This window comes from Odontomachus brunneus, unplaced genomic scaffold (assembly GCF_010583005.1).
Source record: "Odontomachus brunneus isolate Ranch 3 - 2012 unplaced genomic scaffold, Obru_v1 Obru_scaffold_033, whole genome shotgun sequence".
In the NCBI taxonomy this organism is placed as follows: Eukaryota; Metazoa; Arthropoda; class Insecta; order Hymenoptera; family Formicidae; genus Odontomachus; species Odontomachus brunneus.
Window position 1 is genome coordinate 794891 of NW_022639483.1, and position 18730 is coordinate 813620.

At 43.2% G+C, this 18730-nt stretch overlaps 1 protein-coding gene across 6 annotated transcripts in view; it reads right to left on the reverse strand.

Annotated features, from left to right (window-relative positions):
- Positions 1-18730, reverse strand: part of LOC116843446 (neuronal acetylcholine receptor subunit alpha-7) — a 359573-nt gene that overhangs the window by 103841 nt on the left and 237002 nt on the right. For 5 of the 6 annotated variants that reach the window (XM_032813834.1, XM_032813839.1, XM_032813837.1 and 2 more), the window contains exon 9: positions 8548-8634. The exons of the other annotated variant lie outside the window; for it this stretch is intronic. In XM_032813834.1, coding sequence (XP_032669725.1) covers positions 8548-8634 — 87 coding nt within the window. The remainder of the gene's footprint in view (positions 1-8547; positions 8635-18730) is intronic. 6 annotated transcript variants of the gene reach the window in all.

The following is an 18730-nucleotide window of genomic DNA, read 5'->3' on the forward strand; positions in this document are numbered from 1 at the left end:
GAGAGAGAGAGAGAGAGAGAGAGGGGGGGGGAGGAAGAGAGCGAGAAAGAGCGGCGCCGCACGATCACGGTTTTACGGAAATATCGATTTACAGCGGGAATTTATCGGTCGCGATTTACTCCAGAAGCGTAGCGCGGCGCGCGCGAATTTCCGTCGCAATCCGGTCGATATCGCATTTTATCCACGCCGTCAAACACAGACGATCGGCGGAGCGAGCGTGCACACGCTCGCGAATCAGTACGAGAATACGCAATTTCGCCGAAAAATCGAGAGAAGGCACCGCTCGCTCGTTGACCGCGCGCAACTGAACGTCATATTTCGCGGCGGGCGAGCATTAATCGCGCGAGACAGCCGCCATAAAGAGAGCCGTGGAGTTATTCATCTGGCTGGCTCGGGGTGGTTACAGAATGTCTCTCGCGTGCCGCGGACAGACATCGATTCGGATGATGGAATCATCCAGCCGATGTGGAAACCGATTGAAATTGTTTGAGACATTACTTTGATTTATTTCTGCCTGGTTAGGGGAGGGGCAGAGGAGAGACAGGGGGCGGTAGGTCGTTATTCTCGTTATAAGGGATATTAACGGTGTCATTTTTATAAAAGCATTTTACGTGCGCTAAAGATCGAGTCAAAGATATTGCACCGGCATAAATCTGATATCGGTGAAAAAAGAAAAATGAGCCTTCAAAAACCATAAAAAGATTGAGTTAAAATTATTTTATGCTTTTTAGAACTTCTGAGGTTTTTGAAGGTGATTTATTTTACTAAAAATGTTTCGTATTTCGTACTTTTTATTCACTAAAAGTTTGTTTTTCAAGTCGGTTAAGAATAAAAGTTTTACGGTAATGATATTAACCTAACAAACGTAGCTAACATACTGAACAAACTGCAGAAAGTTTTATCTCGATATTTCTAACAATTCTCGAGTTACATATAAACAAACAAGCATATATATATGGAACAAAATAGAGAACCTATTTTTTTTGTTGATTAAATCTGCTCAGACATTGTAACGAAAAAGAAGAACACGTCTCGCTTTTCTAAACGCGGTATATTCCTTCTTAAAAGGAAGTTTTTGATTTTTATATAGTCAAATTGTAGATAATTATAATTTTTACGCTTCCAAGAGCACTCTTCGACTGATACACGCGTATATTTACCCCCTCATAATTTTAAATCGTGCACGGAAAAACGATGGATTAAATTAACAAAATTTCTAGTGAAAAAAATATAAACGAAACAGAAGATTTCGGTTGAGGTTACCAGAATTCTGCGAAAATGAGTCAGAAGTTTTGTCAACTTGAACAGAATTCTGGTAACCAGCATTTTCGCTCATATTTTTTACTAGAAATTTGGTTAATCCAATCAAACTTCTTTCCCGTGCGGGAGTTTGTGTAGCAAAGAGACGCACGACACGCTGACGCGTGTTATTTTGATCGTTTGTGAAAAATTTGTGCGCCTTGATGGCATCGCGAAACGTTGCAAATTGCAGTCTGCAGACTTTATTGTCGTTGATATGATAATAAAGCAGTAGAAGTAGCGTCGCTCGATCAGCCAATGGTAGAAAGTCAAAGCGGCTACTCATTACCGCCGTTGATTGCTTTAGCAAACTAGCACCTTGCATGTTATCTCAGCTGTATAATTCGTCGAACCGACAGGAGCGCGATCCACACGAGAAAGCATGTAATTAGCAGCTTGTGTTGGCGAATATTTCATCCTAAATTAGCGATTTCATTCAACCATCGTCAGTCGTGACTCAGGAGAGCAGCTCTCTCTCTCTCTCTCTCTCTCTCTCTCTTTGTGTGTCTTCCTCCTCCTTCGCTGGAGGGAAGACGATTGCTGCTCTCGTAAAGCGCGACCAAACGGAACGATTAATAGGTGGACTCCTAATCTCGATGACGGCGCGGATCTTTTTGGCGGACACGCCACCGGGATACCTGTTGCCGACCTTGTCCGGGGAGAGTTGGAAACGTTCTATTGCACTTCTTATGTGCACGAAGGAGAAGAAGAGAGTATCGTTCTCGGGTTGTCGAGAAAACGCGCGTGTTTGCGAGAAGTGGCATCGCGAGAAAACCAAACACGTGATTCTCGTCGATCGCGTGGATCAACAGATGATTTTGTTTCGACTCGGAAGACCCTGAGGTCTGAGACGAAATATGAGATCCATCTCAAACCACCATTGATTTCTGTTTATTTCTCGAACGAAGCTCGACTGTCCTGGAGATCGCGATGGATACCAAAGAATCCGCAGAACGACAATTAACGCCGGTGTGTTACACGACTTCACCCTAATTAAGGACCGATCCGAAACTCGCTTATTGCTCAACGAATCGGCTGCATACAGTCAAAGCGTTCGCCGAACGCTCATTAGAAACTAATTTCCTTGCGCGTAGTTTCTCGCGCCACTAGCTCTTACTAATTAAGGAGTGGCAGAAACTTCTTAATGATTCCAGCTTCCAGGAGATAGTGAATGATCGTTTTATCTCTCTCTCTCTCTCTCTCTCTCTCTCTCTCTCTCTCTCATGCTCTCTATACACTGCCGTTCATTAATTGAATCCCTTTTGAGTGCAGATTAGGGTAGATAAGCGCGTCATTTTCAGGTTTCCGATGCGCATCTTTCCGAGAATCAGAATTTTGAGACCGAGTATGTTTTTAAATGCCATGATTAGTGCCGTGACGGCAATATAACATGCAGTTATGGTCATAGTGTAATTACGTAAAAGTGATCAGTCTTACCATTCGCATATTATTCGCACATAAATATGACACATTGCAAGCGACCATTTCATCCGTGATTCATCTGCACAACTAACGCTGCTTATCGCATTTGGCATTGATCACGGTAGTTGAAGACACGTTCGATCTCATGGTCCCCGGGAAGATACGCGTCGGGAGTCTGAAGATGTCGCGCTCATCTACATTTGACTATATCATCCTAGACTCAAAAAGGATTCAATTAATGAACCGTACAGACTCTCTTCCTGTACGTATACCTCTGTCATCTTTTCTTTCGACTAGCGGATCGTTCGCAACGAGATATAAGTTCTCCTCCAAGACATTTTCGGTCGCTGAAGGTAGCGACGGGTGGCCGAATGGCGCTGAAGAAGAAGAGAGCGGAAAAGGGCGTTTTGTGGGAACGGAACGGCGCCTAAACGAATTTGTGCTCAGCGCCGTTGACTCCAGCGGGGAGTTTGTTTTAAGATGCATTGCGCGGCGCATTTATCCCAGCCACGGACTTTAATTAAACTTTCTTTCCCGGGGGGAAAGTACGTAGTAGCAACAGGGGCTTTGCTTCCCCGCGTATGTCTCTACGTGTACGTATGCGCTCGATTGCGGGTGTATGTGTGTACTCGTGCGCGGTTCCTCTTTTTTTTCCTCTTCTTCTTCCTCTCGTCGAACAACAGGGGCGACCGGCTTCTGAAAATCGATCGATTTGCGACTCGACTTGCCTCTCTCGCGTGGAACGATATTTTACTACGGTTCGCCGCGCCAACTTTAATTAAGCCAGAGTGTACCTAATCAAATCCCTCTTCTTCCTCTCCTCGAGCCACCTCTTGTGCCTGGCGTGTCACGCGAGATCGTGTAAAGTCGTCGAGTCATATTCGCGTCTCTCTCGTGTCTCACCTGTGAGCGCGATGATCTAAGATGACGGGTGTAGCTCGGAGCAGCGCCGCGGTTTATATACTCGAAATGCGCCTTCATATACTCCTCTCAAGTGTCGAATCGAGTACATTTTGCATCCGTGTGACTGAGCATAAACGCCAATCGTATCCGGCGGCAAAAATGAATTTTCTACGGGAACCTGTTCAGCGCGATTTCTACGTCGCTCGTCCGCGCGATGTGATATCGCGAATTGACTCTTCGCTTCTGTGTTTCAAACGTGAGGCTAAACTTCGTCCCTCGTCCGCCGCAGGATCTTCAGGATTACATGTTTTCATGTCGTGTCCACGACTTATCGTGACTTATTGTATACGGTATAAAACAATTACTTCATTCTCACACTCGCAAAAAGGTTGTGAACTGCGTCGGTGGTAGATTGTGCAACAGGCTACTGATAACGTTTGTACATCGAGCACGTCTTTCGTGTTTTCGTAGATCAAAAACAAAGAGTTACACACCAAATTTACGTTGTTTTGCGATCTTATGAACGATTGACACGCCATTTATGACAGGGAGAGAATCAACAGAGTCAGATAGATGTGTGTGTGTGTGTGTGTAAATGCGTGTGTGTATTTGATTGCTAAACAGTTTGCACACATTTTACCGAATAAAGTTACCACGCTTCAAGTTGTCAGAATTGAAAGCTACTGCCGACATGTATATGTGCAGTAATCGGCTATTACATTCATAAAACTTGCTTCTCAGAGTAACGCGTTCTCATACATTTCAAATAAATTCTAGTCTTCATATTTCGCAAATATCATACTCTATACTGTCATAATTCAACTCCTGTCATAACCGACTACTGCATCATACACGTTAGTAATGGCAATTTAAATTTTGACGACTTGACGCGTTGCAACTTCGTTCAATAAAAAATTTCCGTTTAGCAATCGCGTGTACATAGATCGACATAGTAATCTTAACACACAACAACTATTTTAAAGTTTCCCACAAAAAGCACACTTTCTTCTCTAGAAAGATATAACTTTATGCGTTGGGGCTCAGTTATGCCGATCTGTACCTGCGTGGGACACTTAGATGGAAAATGTGACAAAGAATAGCATGTGTATATGAGACATATTTTCGTTCTATACACAAGGACAGAGATCTCTAAGCCTGGGGCACATTGTAACGTTTAAGAACGAAAGTCGGGAAACAAATTCACTCTACATCGAACATCGCGGGGCAGGGTTGGAAGGAAAGGCGGAGGCGGAGACGGCAATACCATTTAGGGACACGTTGCTAGAGCTATAGAAACTAATTGACACGCAAGAGTCAAAGATGTGAGTGTCTTCGGGACGGACAAGTGCGTGTGTTGCGCGAATGCGACAAGATCGACGAGACACCGCCGCTCTCGACACGCGAATTCCGCTCCGAAGTCGTGTTCAAGACCCACGCCATAAATGTGGGAATTAATTTTACGACGATGCGCACCGTGGAGAGCCATTTGCGACCGTAAACCCTAATTCGTAATCGATTTTATTATCCTCTCCGCTGACGTGGCGCGACGGGACGTGGTGCGGTTCGTTTGTTGCATTTTATTTCTGACACTCATATCTTTACTGCTTGGCTACCCCGGCGTAACGATCACCATCGATGCAAGTGTAAAAATAAAATTGTACATAAAAGTTCCGAGCACATTCTGTCCGCTGTATCGTTGGTCGCGGATAAGCGCGGCGTCGGCTGTGCGCGCACACTCAGAGAAAAATACACGGTAATGGCAACAGCTGACAAGCTGCGCGAGTTTTGTATGTAGAGTCAATGTATACAGTTCAATTATCTTGCACTGGGTATAAATGGAACGCTCTTGTATTTTTATGCCGTTGCAATTTTGATGCGCTGTTTTGATCTATGATCTTCTGCCATCTCTTGCACACATTGTTTCGTAAAATTATCACGAGATATAATCGTTTAATTTTATTCGAAAAATCGGAAATTTCTTATTATTCAATTCAAATTTCAATAATTTATTATTATTCAATAATTATCGCATCTAAAGTTGAGTGATTAGAAGAACTATATAGAGAATTATAGATAATTGTACATGATTCTCATTACCAGTCAGATTTAGTTGCAATGATTACAAAATGTTTATTCAATTGTATACATTGATTGATTGATATTGACACACAAAACTCATATTATTGTTACCTGTATAGTTGCCACTACACGGAAAAAAATTTTGGCTAACCAAATCTCTAGTGAAATATAAACAATCCAGAAATTCCTTCCAGTTGATGTTATCAGAATTTCGTCTAAATTATCCAGATATCTTGATAATTTAGACTGAATTATGATAACCTCAAGTGGAATTTTTGGATTGTTCGTGTGTCAACAGAAATTTAGTGAATTCCATCACTTTTTCCGTGTGCATCAGAGAAAAAAATGGTTGATTTAACTAAAATTATAGTTACCTTTGATCTCAACTGTAGTTTTTATTCTTTCGACACAAAGATGGTAGTAAACATGATAGCAACATGCATATAAATTTAATGTCGCCAACATTTTAGTATTTAATAAAAAATGATATTCTTGACAATTTATAATAATTATTTTTCTGCACGATTAGAGATACAAAACATCAAACATTTCTTTCTCAGTGAAATTTTCTGAGTGCGCGAGTGTAATGGAATCGCGGAACAGATCGGCGTTTCTGCTGGCATCTTGTAAATACACCCCCGACCCGACGTCACTTCGCATTTATGATGCTGTCGGACGATCCACTTAAGACGATAATCGCGACGATCTAAATATTGCGACGGAAGATTCAATCTGCTTACGCTTCGAGGGAAACGCTCCGGCGTGAGATGAGAGGCCCGGATTTTCAGACGAGATATTATTTTCTTTCCCTCTCTCTCTCTCTCTCTCTCTCGTTCTCCTTCACTATTATGTCCCGATTAAATCGAGCGAACTGCTCATATCGCTAATTGGAACATTTCATATTTTTGTTCACGATGCGGAAATTTCGTTTCCTTGCTCCAAAGAAGAGAGAGAGAGAGGGAAGGGAAGAAAGAACGTCCCGCGACATTTTCCGGCGAGATAATGCGCGAGCATCTTGTTTATCGCGTATTTTCTCGACGAAGTGTTGCCTCTGTTGAAAAAGTTGAAAAAGTTGAACGGCGATCTACGCGAGCAGGGGACATTAGCTACGGAAAATTTCGTTTGACTAGCTTAATGCGCCGGAGAGATGATCGGCGTCCGTTTCGCCCTCCTCGTGCCGTGGAGGGGGAGACGTCAGGTCTCCAACGGGTCGTGTCGCTAAAATGCGATAACCGGTAGTGGGATTTGGAAGCTCTTAACGTTGATCCGCGCGATCCTCCGCGACATCCTCCGGTGCACTGTAGCGCATGACCTACACGCGCGCGGGACACTCTGGTGAATCGCCGTGACAGGAAGCCAGCCAGAGGCCATCTTCTTCATCCATCAGCTTTCGAGGAGAAGGAACAGGAGGAAGAAGGAGAAGGAACGATGTCCCCGCGACGGATCGAAATGAAGCAGGATTGCCCGGCGTGTAATCGCGAAACTTTAACAACCTCGTCAGGCAAATAATTCTCGCGAAGTTACGTAGGAATTGACGATTCCAACTTTCCGCTCGGCTACCGATTAGCCTCTCCGCCGCCTCCTCCCTTTCCTTTAAGACCGACTGCATCCTTCTCGCGAATAGAGATAACACGATCCCGTGAAATTAAGCGTAATCCTGGACCGAGAAGAAATTAAGGGCAGGATACGGGAGATAATAAGTCCCGCGGGGAACGGACGGGGGTGACTTGTGGGAGGCAGGGAGAGAGAACTATCGACTCTTGGAAAACGTATAATCCTGATTCCCGCGGCGATCTTTTATTTCCCGGCCATTCCTCGACTCGAGCGAGCTCTCTTTAGAAACGATACGTTGCTCGAATACGTTGCCGGCCCTTTCAGGAGAAACTACTCGTCGACCTCGTCTTGCCTCGCCTCGGAGTGCTCGTTATCCGAACGCGATAATGTCGATTCACTCGTCATCCTAGACCACCACCTTCGTCTTCGACTTTCCATCTCACTACCTGTGTATGTGGTTACTTCGTGGTTTCATGGGACTTGCGCAAAGGATAGGTGATAGGTCTGCGGGGCGCGCCGTTGTATTTTTCGCTTGTGAAAATTTCGACGCAGCCGTTGGATCGTGCAATTTTACGTCGAAATTATCGACGATTTGCACGAGTTTCAGACGACTCTGAGTCGATCTTCTTCGTGGCAAAAGCTTCGACCCAAACAGCACGAATTCCCGACAGACATCTGAAGGACGTCCTTCTCTTTGAATGTCGTCTTTAACCCTGAATGTGGATAAAAATTTTCGTAGGTCATCTTCTCACGTTCTTGAAAACGTGTATTTTGTTTCTTCATTACAACTTTTGTCAACTTCGTTGAATTGCAAACACATTAATGAATCCATATTACTCAAAGCTTTCTGCATCGGTTAAAGAAAGAAAAGGATTAAATTTCGATGATTTTTCCAAAAGTTACGAGAAAAAATGAGTAAAACTTAGCCAAACTTAGGATTTTAGGATTAAGACATCTTTTAGGAGTTCGTACTGCCTGAGGAGTTCGTTGCAAAAACCGTGATTTTTTTTTGAATAATAGTTCTTTTTGTCGTTTCCTTTCTATATAATTAGTTGGATATTTTGATCATTGTTATTTTGACGTTCTGATGTTAACGATGCGGCTTTTCACATTGGGAAAAGCACATGGAGCTTATAAACGCAAGCTCGTAGATCACGGCGCGCCTCGAGTCTCACGGATATATATTTATATATATACATATATATATATATGTATGTATGTATGTACAGACATCTTGATAAAAACACGCTTGCCAAATGCGAGTTACCGTTGCTTGACAGTCATAGGTACCTATTAAAGGGACAGCGTCCGAGGTCGTCGGCATGCTTTCTGCCACGAGGTTCAGGAAAACTGTCAGCGACAGCAGAATGGTCACTCCTGCATGGACAGGTCGAAAAATCACACATCAACATTGCGTCACTCGCGTGCGGGGGGCCTAACGTTTTACCTCGGCGTGTGGGAGACGCACCTGGATTTAGGTTCGGCGGTTTATTAGATTGCTGACTTGCCTAAACCGGGGCGAGGGGGTGTAGGGTTCGGGACTTTCGCGCGATCAAGTCGCACGAAAGTGTTTTCGACGCTTTCGTTTCTTTTCACCTTGCGAGCAATGCGGATCAGCTCGAGCTGTGCCGCCACTCGGATCTCCGTGATCACGGGAATTTCCTGGAGTTCGGAGTCGCACTCGCGTATCGTGATTACAATCTGCCGATTAATAGGGCCGATCTGCGACCTGAGCTCCAAGTGGAGCGCGACCTGCTGCCGAGGGCGACCCAGCGAGATTGCGCCTCCGCGTTTTCGATCATGGAAAGGTGCACGGGCCCGGATGATTCGATCTGGGATTCGGCGATGCTCGAACTTCCTACGAGCGTGCTCTAATGCGACGAGACATTTTCTCGTTCGCCGTCTCTCTCGATGGCTCCTCGTCCGCGACGCAGTGTGTCGCGAAATATTCCGCGTGTCTGGTTCGAGGAGGGAGTACGTTTCCTCCCTTGAGCACTACCCCTCCAAATTACATCGCGCGTCCTATTCTTCTCACCTGATCTCTTGCCCTTTTTTTCCTTTCGCTTCCACACACGAGTCACTCGCAGAACAACGTCTCGCGTGTGAGAAATTTATACGGGAGCGAAAGCACGGGGGTGGGAGAATTTACAAAACAACGCGGCGGAGCGAGAAGAATGAGGATGTGATCGCTCTGCCGCATGAGCGCAGGAGATGATTTATGGCCGGTGCTGTGGAGAATTCACCGACTACAAGGTGATATTAATGATGACGACGTCGACGACGACGACAACAACGACGAGAGGACGTCGAGGATGACGTGGTGGAATCTTTGTGCGCGTCATGGCCTCGCAAGAATCGCGGATCGAGCTTGTACGACGATCAAGCGGATGCAACTGCCGCATCAGCCGTCACTCGTCAAAGAATTCCCGGGTCTGCTCGGGATTCATTCGGGACTTTGGGCGGGACGCCTGATCCCAGTAATCGGGATTAACTCGCAAAGTTCGTAACATGTAACAGACGCCATGCGCGGGCGCGCTGTGCTGCGAGGAGCCGCAGCATTAGCGACTTGGACGGCTAAGTCTCTCGGCAACTCCATTACTGCGCAACAGCCTTCAAAGTGACCGGCGAAATTCGATTATCCTTACTACTGCTCACGAGAATTGCGGAACTTCTGCAGACGATTGATGACTCTCGCCGGACAGGCGAGACGGACGGTTTGACCGCGGACTGATTGAGGCGCGCGGCCTCGCGCGCGCGAGTTCCGCGTTTCGCCGTGTGGATTTGTCAAGAGGCGAATAATTCAATTGAGAATCTGGTGTCGAGAACGAACGCTGATTGAAGGGCTGTTACTCTGTGCGGGGTGGGACAGCAGAGGGATGAATGGACGATTGGTAACAAGCGGCAGCTTGCACGCGCAGAAAATTTTTCAGTGAAAGTCACGCTGAAATCCCAAGTCGCAATTTTAGCTCCGCTCTTCACCTGAACACCCCAACATCTGTGTATATTCTGAAGGATATCAATATATTTAATATATACGGAGACTGAAGACTCACTCTGTATCTTCAAGTGACAAGAAACGCACAAAATGCTACTTTAGGTTCTAAAGAGGACTTTTCAGCGAAATTTGTAAATTAAGTAGAGTCAAAGAAGATTGACATAGGTTTCAATAATCTCTGTTAATTCCACTTAACTTCGTAACTTTGTCGGGAAGAACCCATGAGTGGTATTTTGTTCGTGTTCTGTCATTTAGAGACTTCAGTTTCCACGTATATTAAATATACACGGTCCTTCAGAATATAATAACAGATATTAGAAAATACTGAAAATAGGGCTCAAATTTCGACTCGGGAAGTCAAATATACGTAATATTTTTCAGTGAATATATAATAATTTCTGTGTTGTCGGAAATTATAAAAATTTGTTATAATGTTTGTTATAATATTTTCCTCATATACGTTACTTTTTTCAGAATACTTGAATCGTGTTGCAATCTCATTTTTACGTAATTCAATTTTTACCAACTTTTTTGATGCCAAATTACGCGTTAAGGGGTTAAGAGGATGCCGAAGTAGACGACAAACTCGAAGAATGTCAATAACGTAGAGGCGATCGTCACTAATATGATCGTCTTTTTCGTATTTCTTGTACATAGAGATCTTACATAAACGTATGTTGCTTTGTTTTACCATACTAGCAGAAAGGTTTTCACAAGTATGGCATTTCCTTAAACGGACATTTATTTGAAATCTTGCGAATGTCTCATGAGAATCTCGAACACATCCGCTTAAGATCGATCTTGTCTCATACGCGTAGAGGCAGCCGATGGCCTTTCGTGCTTTAATTCGTTTAAAGACTCGTTTAAGCAAGGCGCGATGGCTAGCACGGGGTCGAATAAGAGTACCGTATTCCGATGAGATCGACGGGCTTAAAACCGCGACAAGGTGCATTCGCGGCGGGTGGCAAACCGCCAATAACATCGGAGGGTTGTCGGTCAGCGAGGGAAGGCACGGAGCTTGAGGAAGGCTGACCAATTAATTCCTTCCTATTAGACGCGAACGTGCGCCGAAATGCGGGTACGTGTACGGCGGGCACTTTCTTTTTTGTCAGAGGCACGATTTTCAATTAGATTCGCGCGCACGAGTAGTGCACGACCCGCTTTGATCGTGTATAGCGCGCATGACGGATTCGAGAAATGAGTTAGCTGACAAAAAACAAAGAGAGATTGATGGTAGCACAATTATAAAGCGAAAATTTAATCGTTACATCCGCGCGAGCGAGGAGGAAATTTCTCTATAAATTAAAAAAAGGAGAAAGGTCTATAAGAGAGCCAATATACAGATGTAATGGTGTAATTAAACTAACTGAAATTATTAAAGTTAGTGTTCACTGAATGTATAGAGAAAGTATTTATTTCACAAAAAATCAAGTATTATTGAATTTATCTTAAAGTTCTCTACAATATTATGTAAAAAAAAGTATGGTGCTATTTAAAAAATTTAAGGCAAGTTGTAGCGAAGCAGTAGAAAATTTACCTTGCAATCTTACTCTTAAACAGTTGGAAGTGTCTAAAAAATCGTGCGGACCGTTACGCTGAACAGCCTGCATATATTGAATTTCGATTTTCTCCATAACATTTTTTTTTTTTTTTACATGAATTCACGTCCTCGAGGTGTTTTCAATGATCTGTCGTTTCTCAAGATATCGCGATCACTGACGCATTCGGTAAATTTTGTTCCATGAAAAAGAAAGGAGAGTCCCCCTTAACTCCGCCAACGACCGCGTTTATCCTCTTTATGCTCCCAAAAAATGTGTTTGTCAGCTACCGTGAATCACGTCCGTATATTTATGCGGAAAACGACGTGCTACGTTTGGTTACGTACAGGAAATGCTCAACCGTGCGGATTCTACGAAAACAAGAGTGTCTGCCAAAGATCCCTCTACAGTCGATATTCCGTGAGGGAGAACGAAAAACAGTGATAAATTTCGGACGAGATGATTTAAATGGATACGAGCATTTCGTAGAGCTGGCACAGCGCGCGCGCGACTCTTTTTTTCTTTTTCTCTCCATCTACCGCGATGCTATTTCCGTTGCTACATTCATACATGCGGAGGACGCGCATCCCTGCGTCCTTTGCATAAATATGAAACAAAGAATTTTAATGCGGAGTACGGGGATTTTCCATATGAAAGGAAATCGCGTAAGGACATCGGTCTGTTTTCTCTTCGCGCGCTTTGAAGATGGAAAATTGGATTAAACACTGGCAATTTTCCCGAGTAAAGTACGCATCCCAATTATTTTCTGTTCATTTTTTTTTTTTTTACCTAATCTTCCGAGTGGCATAAAATATTTGTTTTCTAGTTAGAAAATGAGTATCTCCTCGCGAAATTTTTAAACAACAAGTCCGCAACTTTCGTCGTTCGTTGCGCCTTAACACTAGAATACCCGATAGAGTCATTTTAGGCTCCTTTAAGGTCTTGCTGTCGCCATTTTCTGTTGTCCTGTAGAATGGGTGGAGCAAATCTCTCGTGACCATTGATTATTTCTAAAGTAGAACGTGCTGAAAGAGTCCCGAGTCGAAATTTTGGCTCTATGTTAAATCTTGAACTTTACAACGCAGTAAGAGCTAAGTTAACAAAGTAGATTTGATTCTAATGATACAATTTGCTCCTACTTTGACTCTAATGATACCCGAAATTTCTCTTTTCACTTTCTTTAGCGTCAAAATAGGTTATATTATAAGAATTCAGAATATTAAAATAGATGTTAAATGAGATATTGAATGAAACTGAAAGCAGAATCAAAATTCCGTCCGTGGAGAATTATATTAAGTTTGGAGAAATTATGAAAATTGTTGTAATTTGTTTGCAATATAAAATGTCTGTATTGCGCAAATTATGATCTTAGCGTGTTCACGAGTCATCACTGATACGAGTAATGAGGAACAGAGAGAGGAACACAGACAGAATTTCAAAATATCAGAATTGCGTAAGTAATCAAAGCGACTTTTCCAGCTATCCCAGGGGATTTGTCGTTCCCGGGAATTCTAGTGTTAGATCACACGCGGAACGACGATCCGAAGTTCGCGGTGCAATCTCATTCGCATCTGATTTTTCTCCCGACACACGAGTCTGTCGCACGTGTTACAACACCGCCGCGGGATTCATGCAAGCGTCTCCTAATGGAATTCCAGCGAAGCGAAGCACGAAACGCGCACCTGTTCTCGAGCGGTTGCCTTGAGAGAAGAGGGAGAGGAGGGACGGCATCCCCACGAAGTCCGTTTCTACGGACGTTATACCTTTCCTCAGGACAGGCTGTGCTGGTAGCAAAGCCATCGCGTCGCTAGCACGCTTATGCGCCGTGACGATAAATCACTTTGTCCTGCGGATCTCGCGAATCGTCGCGGTTTCTATAGAGAATGCTGTGAATTGCACGAAAACGACGACTGACGACGCGCGAAAGCGGTTATCGATCAGAGAGATAGACGAATGTGTAATCCTCACGCTCATCCAAATTGCAGAACATTGCTAGAATGTTGCTGCTGTAAATTTCACGTGTCACAGACAATTTTCTAAAAGGACAGCGGTAAATTTCAACTGACTTTAGAATTCTACCTGGACCAAAACTTTCTTCGAGTGCAGCTAAATCTTGTTGTAATGTATGGATACTTAAAAGTATAACTGTAGTATGTCTAGTAGACATACTACTTCGTAGTTTCAGCTACGAAGTCGATATAGTAGCAACAGTAGAATCGATAATTCTTTGAATAATCGACATTCACGGTGTGTATACAAATATTTATAATGTAATGCTCGTGTGGCCGAGAATTTCACATGTTACTATGCTAGAAAATGGCAGACAGTATTAGTGAAATTTGTGGTGTAGCAAAATTCCATTTTTGAGCTCCTTGAATTTAGGCGTTACAGCAAAAAGTATTCACTGTCAGAAACAAATGACGCTACATGTGCACTCGCGGACGGAAAGTCGTCCGTAACTGTTGGGGTGACTTTATGAGCTCATCCGTCTTGCCTCAACGGGGGAATTTTCTTGCTGAAAAACGAATTCCCTCGTTGGACAAGACGGAGAGTTCACAAACTTACCCCAAAAATTACGGACAACCTTTCTGTCTCCACGAGTGCACACGATGAGATACTCGAGAGTGGCTGCCATCCTCTTAACAGCTCAAGCTAATGCGTGCTTTTAATTGAACCAATAAATTTTTACTTCGCTGTCGGGGAGTGGCGTTTTATCCGTCAGCTCTTAGCAACGACAGCAAAATGGATAGCCTTTTAGCTTCGGAGTTCAGGTGTATTTTATAGCTATTGACATTCAGCTGACAGTATCAAGTAATCTTGTAACTCGTCCAATTACGATGATTCTCACGCTCTCACGCGGTGTCAGTTGTCGAACCTCCTCCTAACCCCTCTTACACATCCCCCGGTCTGTTACGTCGTTACGTCTGTTTGCGAAAGATGTCACGTTACATTCGCCAGATTGCCAAGCGAGACCACTGCTACGTGCTTGCCTCCGCGCCGTGTCCTTTGTCATGATAATGCTCAATCAAACACAACTCCGAACGAGAGCGGCTTTCTTTTGCCTCGTATTTATCCAGTTAATGAGATTCGCGCGCCTGGTTCCGTGCGAAAGCCCGGATGCGGAATTTACAGCGGCGTAATGCTATGCAAATCTTGTTGGCGCGCTCGCGTTTTTAGGCACGGAATTGAGAGCGGCGCGATGTGCGATATTGTTATCGCGAGTACGCGGATTGCGGAGCGCACTCGGAGGTGCTCGTATAATTTCACCGCGACGATGCCGTTTTGCGTTGCTAATTGACAGCCCCGGCGGAGAGTCAAGATTTTCTCTGACAGACTGAGGCGACGAGTGCTCGTGCAGTGTTGTGCTTTCCTCCAGTTATTGAATTATTCGATTCTTCGCGCTCCAAGGATGCCGTAAACGCGTAGGTGACGACATCCCGAATTTCCGATGAAACTTGGAAAAGGTTCGCGGTGGTGTCTTCCTCGCGCTTCAGATCTAAGTATTAACTAGTTATCTTAAAACTGATTTAAACTTTTCATTTCCTCCGGCTTTCCTAGAGGAGATATGCTTCACACTGAGACGATCATACAAGCTTTCCGCTAATTCCAAATTTACTATCAAAATTTTAATTAAAAATGACGATTAAGTGAAAAGCTTAAATATTGATATATTTAAAATAAGGATTAACTTTTTTTTAATCACTAATAGAATTTTAATTACAAATAGAATGTAAACATTTAAATTTAAAATAAACCTCAGATTGTGACTGCAAGAACTCCTAAACACATTTATTTTCGACAGGTAAAAGTTTGTTATATTTTTAACCCTTTGGGCACAGTAGTTTCACCTATGAGAATCAAATCATGGCTTCAGGCATAGTAATCTGGCAATAAAACCATCGCTCAGCCTATATATAGTGATATGCATTTTATCGATTTTTTATGTTATTCGTAGTATTCGTTTCAATTTGCGCGCGGTTTTGATAAAAATATAAAAATAGAAAAAATTAACTTCAAACGGAATGATCTCTTGGATTATCACTCTGGACATGAATATTTTATCAAAATCCGAATTTTGAAAATTCTGTGCTGAAAAGAGTAAAATTGAGTAAAATTAATAAAGATAAGTAAGCATTTTTTCCTCTGCGTACTTTACGTACTTTTTAAAAAATTCATTTTGATCGTTCTGATAGGAATAAGTCGTTAATTCTCGGTAATTCTAGTGTTCAAACGCGCGGATATTTTTTGCTGTGCCACTCTCTTCATGCTCGATTTGCGTGCCGTTTTGCGTGAATTAAATTAATTATACGAAGTCGCGCGGAAAGAGTGATCATTTCGACGCTCGTAATGGCTCTCGGATGTATCGACGTCCCCGAGCCGTGAATGTGACACGGCCCAGCGGAAAGTTTCGAAGTCCCTAATCTACGTGTGATCCTCGCGAAGGAAAGTTCCGTAGAGGATGTCGGGGCTGGCACGAGTCCACGAAAGATACCCTGGACTTCGTCAATGATTAATTACGGGGTGGAGAGAAAATGGATGTCCGGGGGCAGGAAAATGTGGTTTAGGGGAAACGAGAAATGGCACTTTTTGATAAATCGTGCCAGCGTGGTGAAAATTTTTCTGACTGACGCCGTGTTGGGCGACGCGTGTCGCGGGAAATCGCGTCAATCAATTATAACTTATTACACGTGATTACGTGTTATTATTATTACGATTATTTTCTTTATTAAAATCCATTCATAAATTCTTTTATTGAATTTATCAACTTATTATCTATGCCGCGGCGTTATTAAGGTAATTGGTCCGTGAATTCATTTCTTTTATCAACATTTGTAAAATTTAACAACGTATCAAACACGATCTACGTACACGCACAATTAGAAAAAATTGACTGTACCGAAATTGAGGCAACTGAAGTCGAAATTAAAACTATTCATATGTATCGTAGATATGAAAATTGCTTTTAATATCACGTTTTTAATTCAAACTACTCTTAAGCTTTTTATGAAAAATTGGGAGACGATGAAAGAGATTTTTGAAAATATTATAAAAAATCTACAAGATGATTAATCATATAACATTCACGAAATATGTATGCAAAGTATATAATTTCTGATAGTGATCAAAGTATGCGACAGCTAACCTGTAAATATCTGGCGATATTGTACGCGCTACGTTTTTTTTGTGTGTTAGGCAACTTTTTGAAGATATGATAAGTTAAATAACCCGAAAAATCTATCGCCAATACGTAAAAATACAGAAAAATTCGATGTCACGATCATTCCTCTAACAGCGTACGCTAGTGTGTGTATGTGTGTGTGTATTTATCGGCATGTATACTTTATTTACCGACATATGTATCATACGAAATGTTCCAGACGAAAGAATTATGCACTAAAGCATGAAAAACGATTATTTCTTCTTTATAAATTTCCAAACACTATGAGAATTTGATCGACATTCTTCGTATATCATAAATCGTATTTATGAACATAAAGCAGCACAGATTCGTGGAGCTTTTTCGCGTTGCATAAACCATTACTTCTTTAATGGTATTGTCACGGGCCAACTGGAGGAGTAACAGCACGAGCGCTCGCGCGTTAACGTCAAGCTTCAGCAGTTTTATGTTAAGAGATAATTAATGGTCACCGTTGACTTATCGCGGCGGAATAGCTTGCCGAGGGAGCACGGTCGATGACGAAACTTCTTCTCCCGGGTCGAGCTAAACGATCCCTGAGAAATCCGGGATCCGCATCCCTGTCCGTTTCAGCTCGCCTTGCACGGTGAAACTTTCGTTAACCTTCCGTTAGTCGCGCTGTGAGGCGCTCTGCCCAAGTCATTTTTCTACAAAATGGAGTAGATTTTAGAGAGATACGCACCAAATGTTTTTATGTTCTTATTTCTTACGTCTCTGTGGAATAATGCGTGACTTTTGTAACATCAGAGCAGTAGAAGACAAAGATAGGCGTACAATTAATATAAATACTTCTAATATTGCAACTTTCGTTAGTTTTTACATTAAATGTTTCATTTTTTATTTGAAAGAATTAATAACTCAATTTACTGTATCTTTAACGCATAACCTTAGAAATTCATAATCTCCAAAGATTATCTAAGAGGTGCTTACGATTATTCATGTTTTTATCTTGTTCTAAATATTATTATGGCTTTGAAATCAGAAATTTGTTATTTGCGGGACAAAATGAATATCCCTAAATTTCACAACATACTTTTTGGAGGAGAATCAGGTGACATTATTTAAAATGTAAGTTTTCTATAACATAAACGAATGCCATCTCTCAGGTGCAGCGCGACCATTCGTGTTGCAAACAGTCACGCGACGAACGGAAGCTTAAGAAGAGAAGCTTCTCGCGTCTCAAACGGTATCACGTTTTCGAGTACGCCCCAGCCGAACGTCGGTGAAAACACGGGACGCGGCGAGTGAAAACGCGACAATGGCGAAGGACTCGTCGAAGACAAAGGGAAATCCGAAGATAGGGCGGAAACAATAGCGGGCGCAAGGTGACGACACGGCAGGAGTGCGACGGCAAGCTACACCGAGGAGATCCCGACCGCGCCGCAGCGTTTCCGTCGCGGAAACCGTCGGTCGAGTCGCGCCCTTGTCAGTGATTTCCGCCGTCGTAAGTCCCGCCTTTGCCAACACCCAGGGCTTCTTCTCGCGAGCGGGGTTTGTAAAGCGACGCCTGGGACAGTCGCGGCCGAAATTGCGCGGATTTCCTCAGCAAAAATTTTGCAACTGGGTCACGCGGGACGAGCCGCGCGAGACAAATGGCCCCGCGGAAAATATAATGTCGTCTATCGCGCCGTTTACATGAACTTTCACATCGGTCCGTCACGATCCGGTGCATTCTCTGGCGAAGATGTAGAAGAAGAAGAGAGAGAGAGAGAGAGAGAGAGAGAGAGAGAGAGAGAGAGAGAG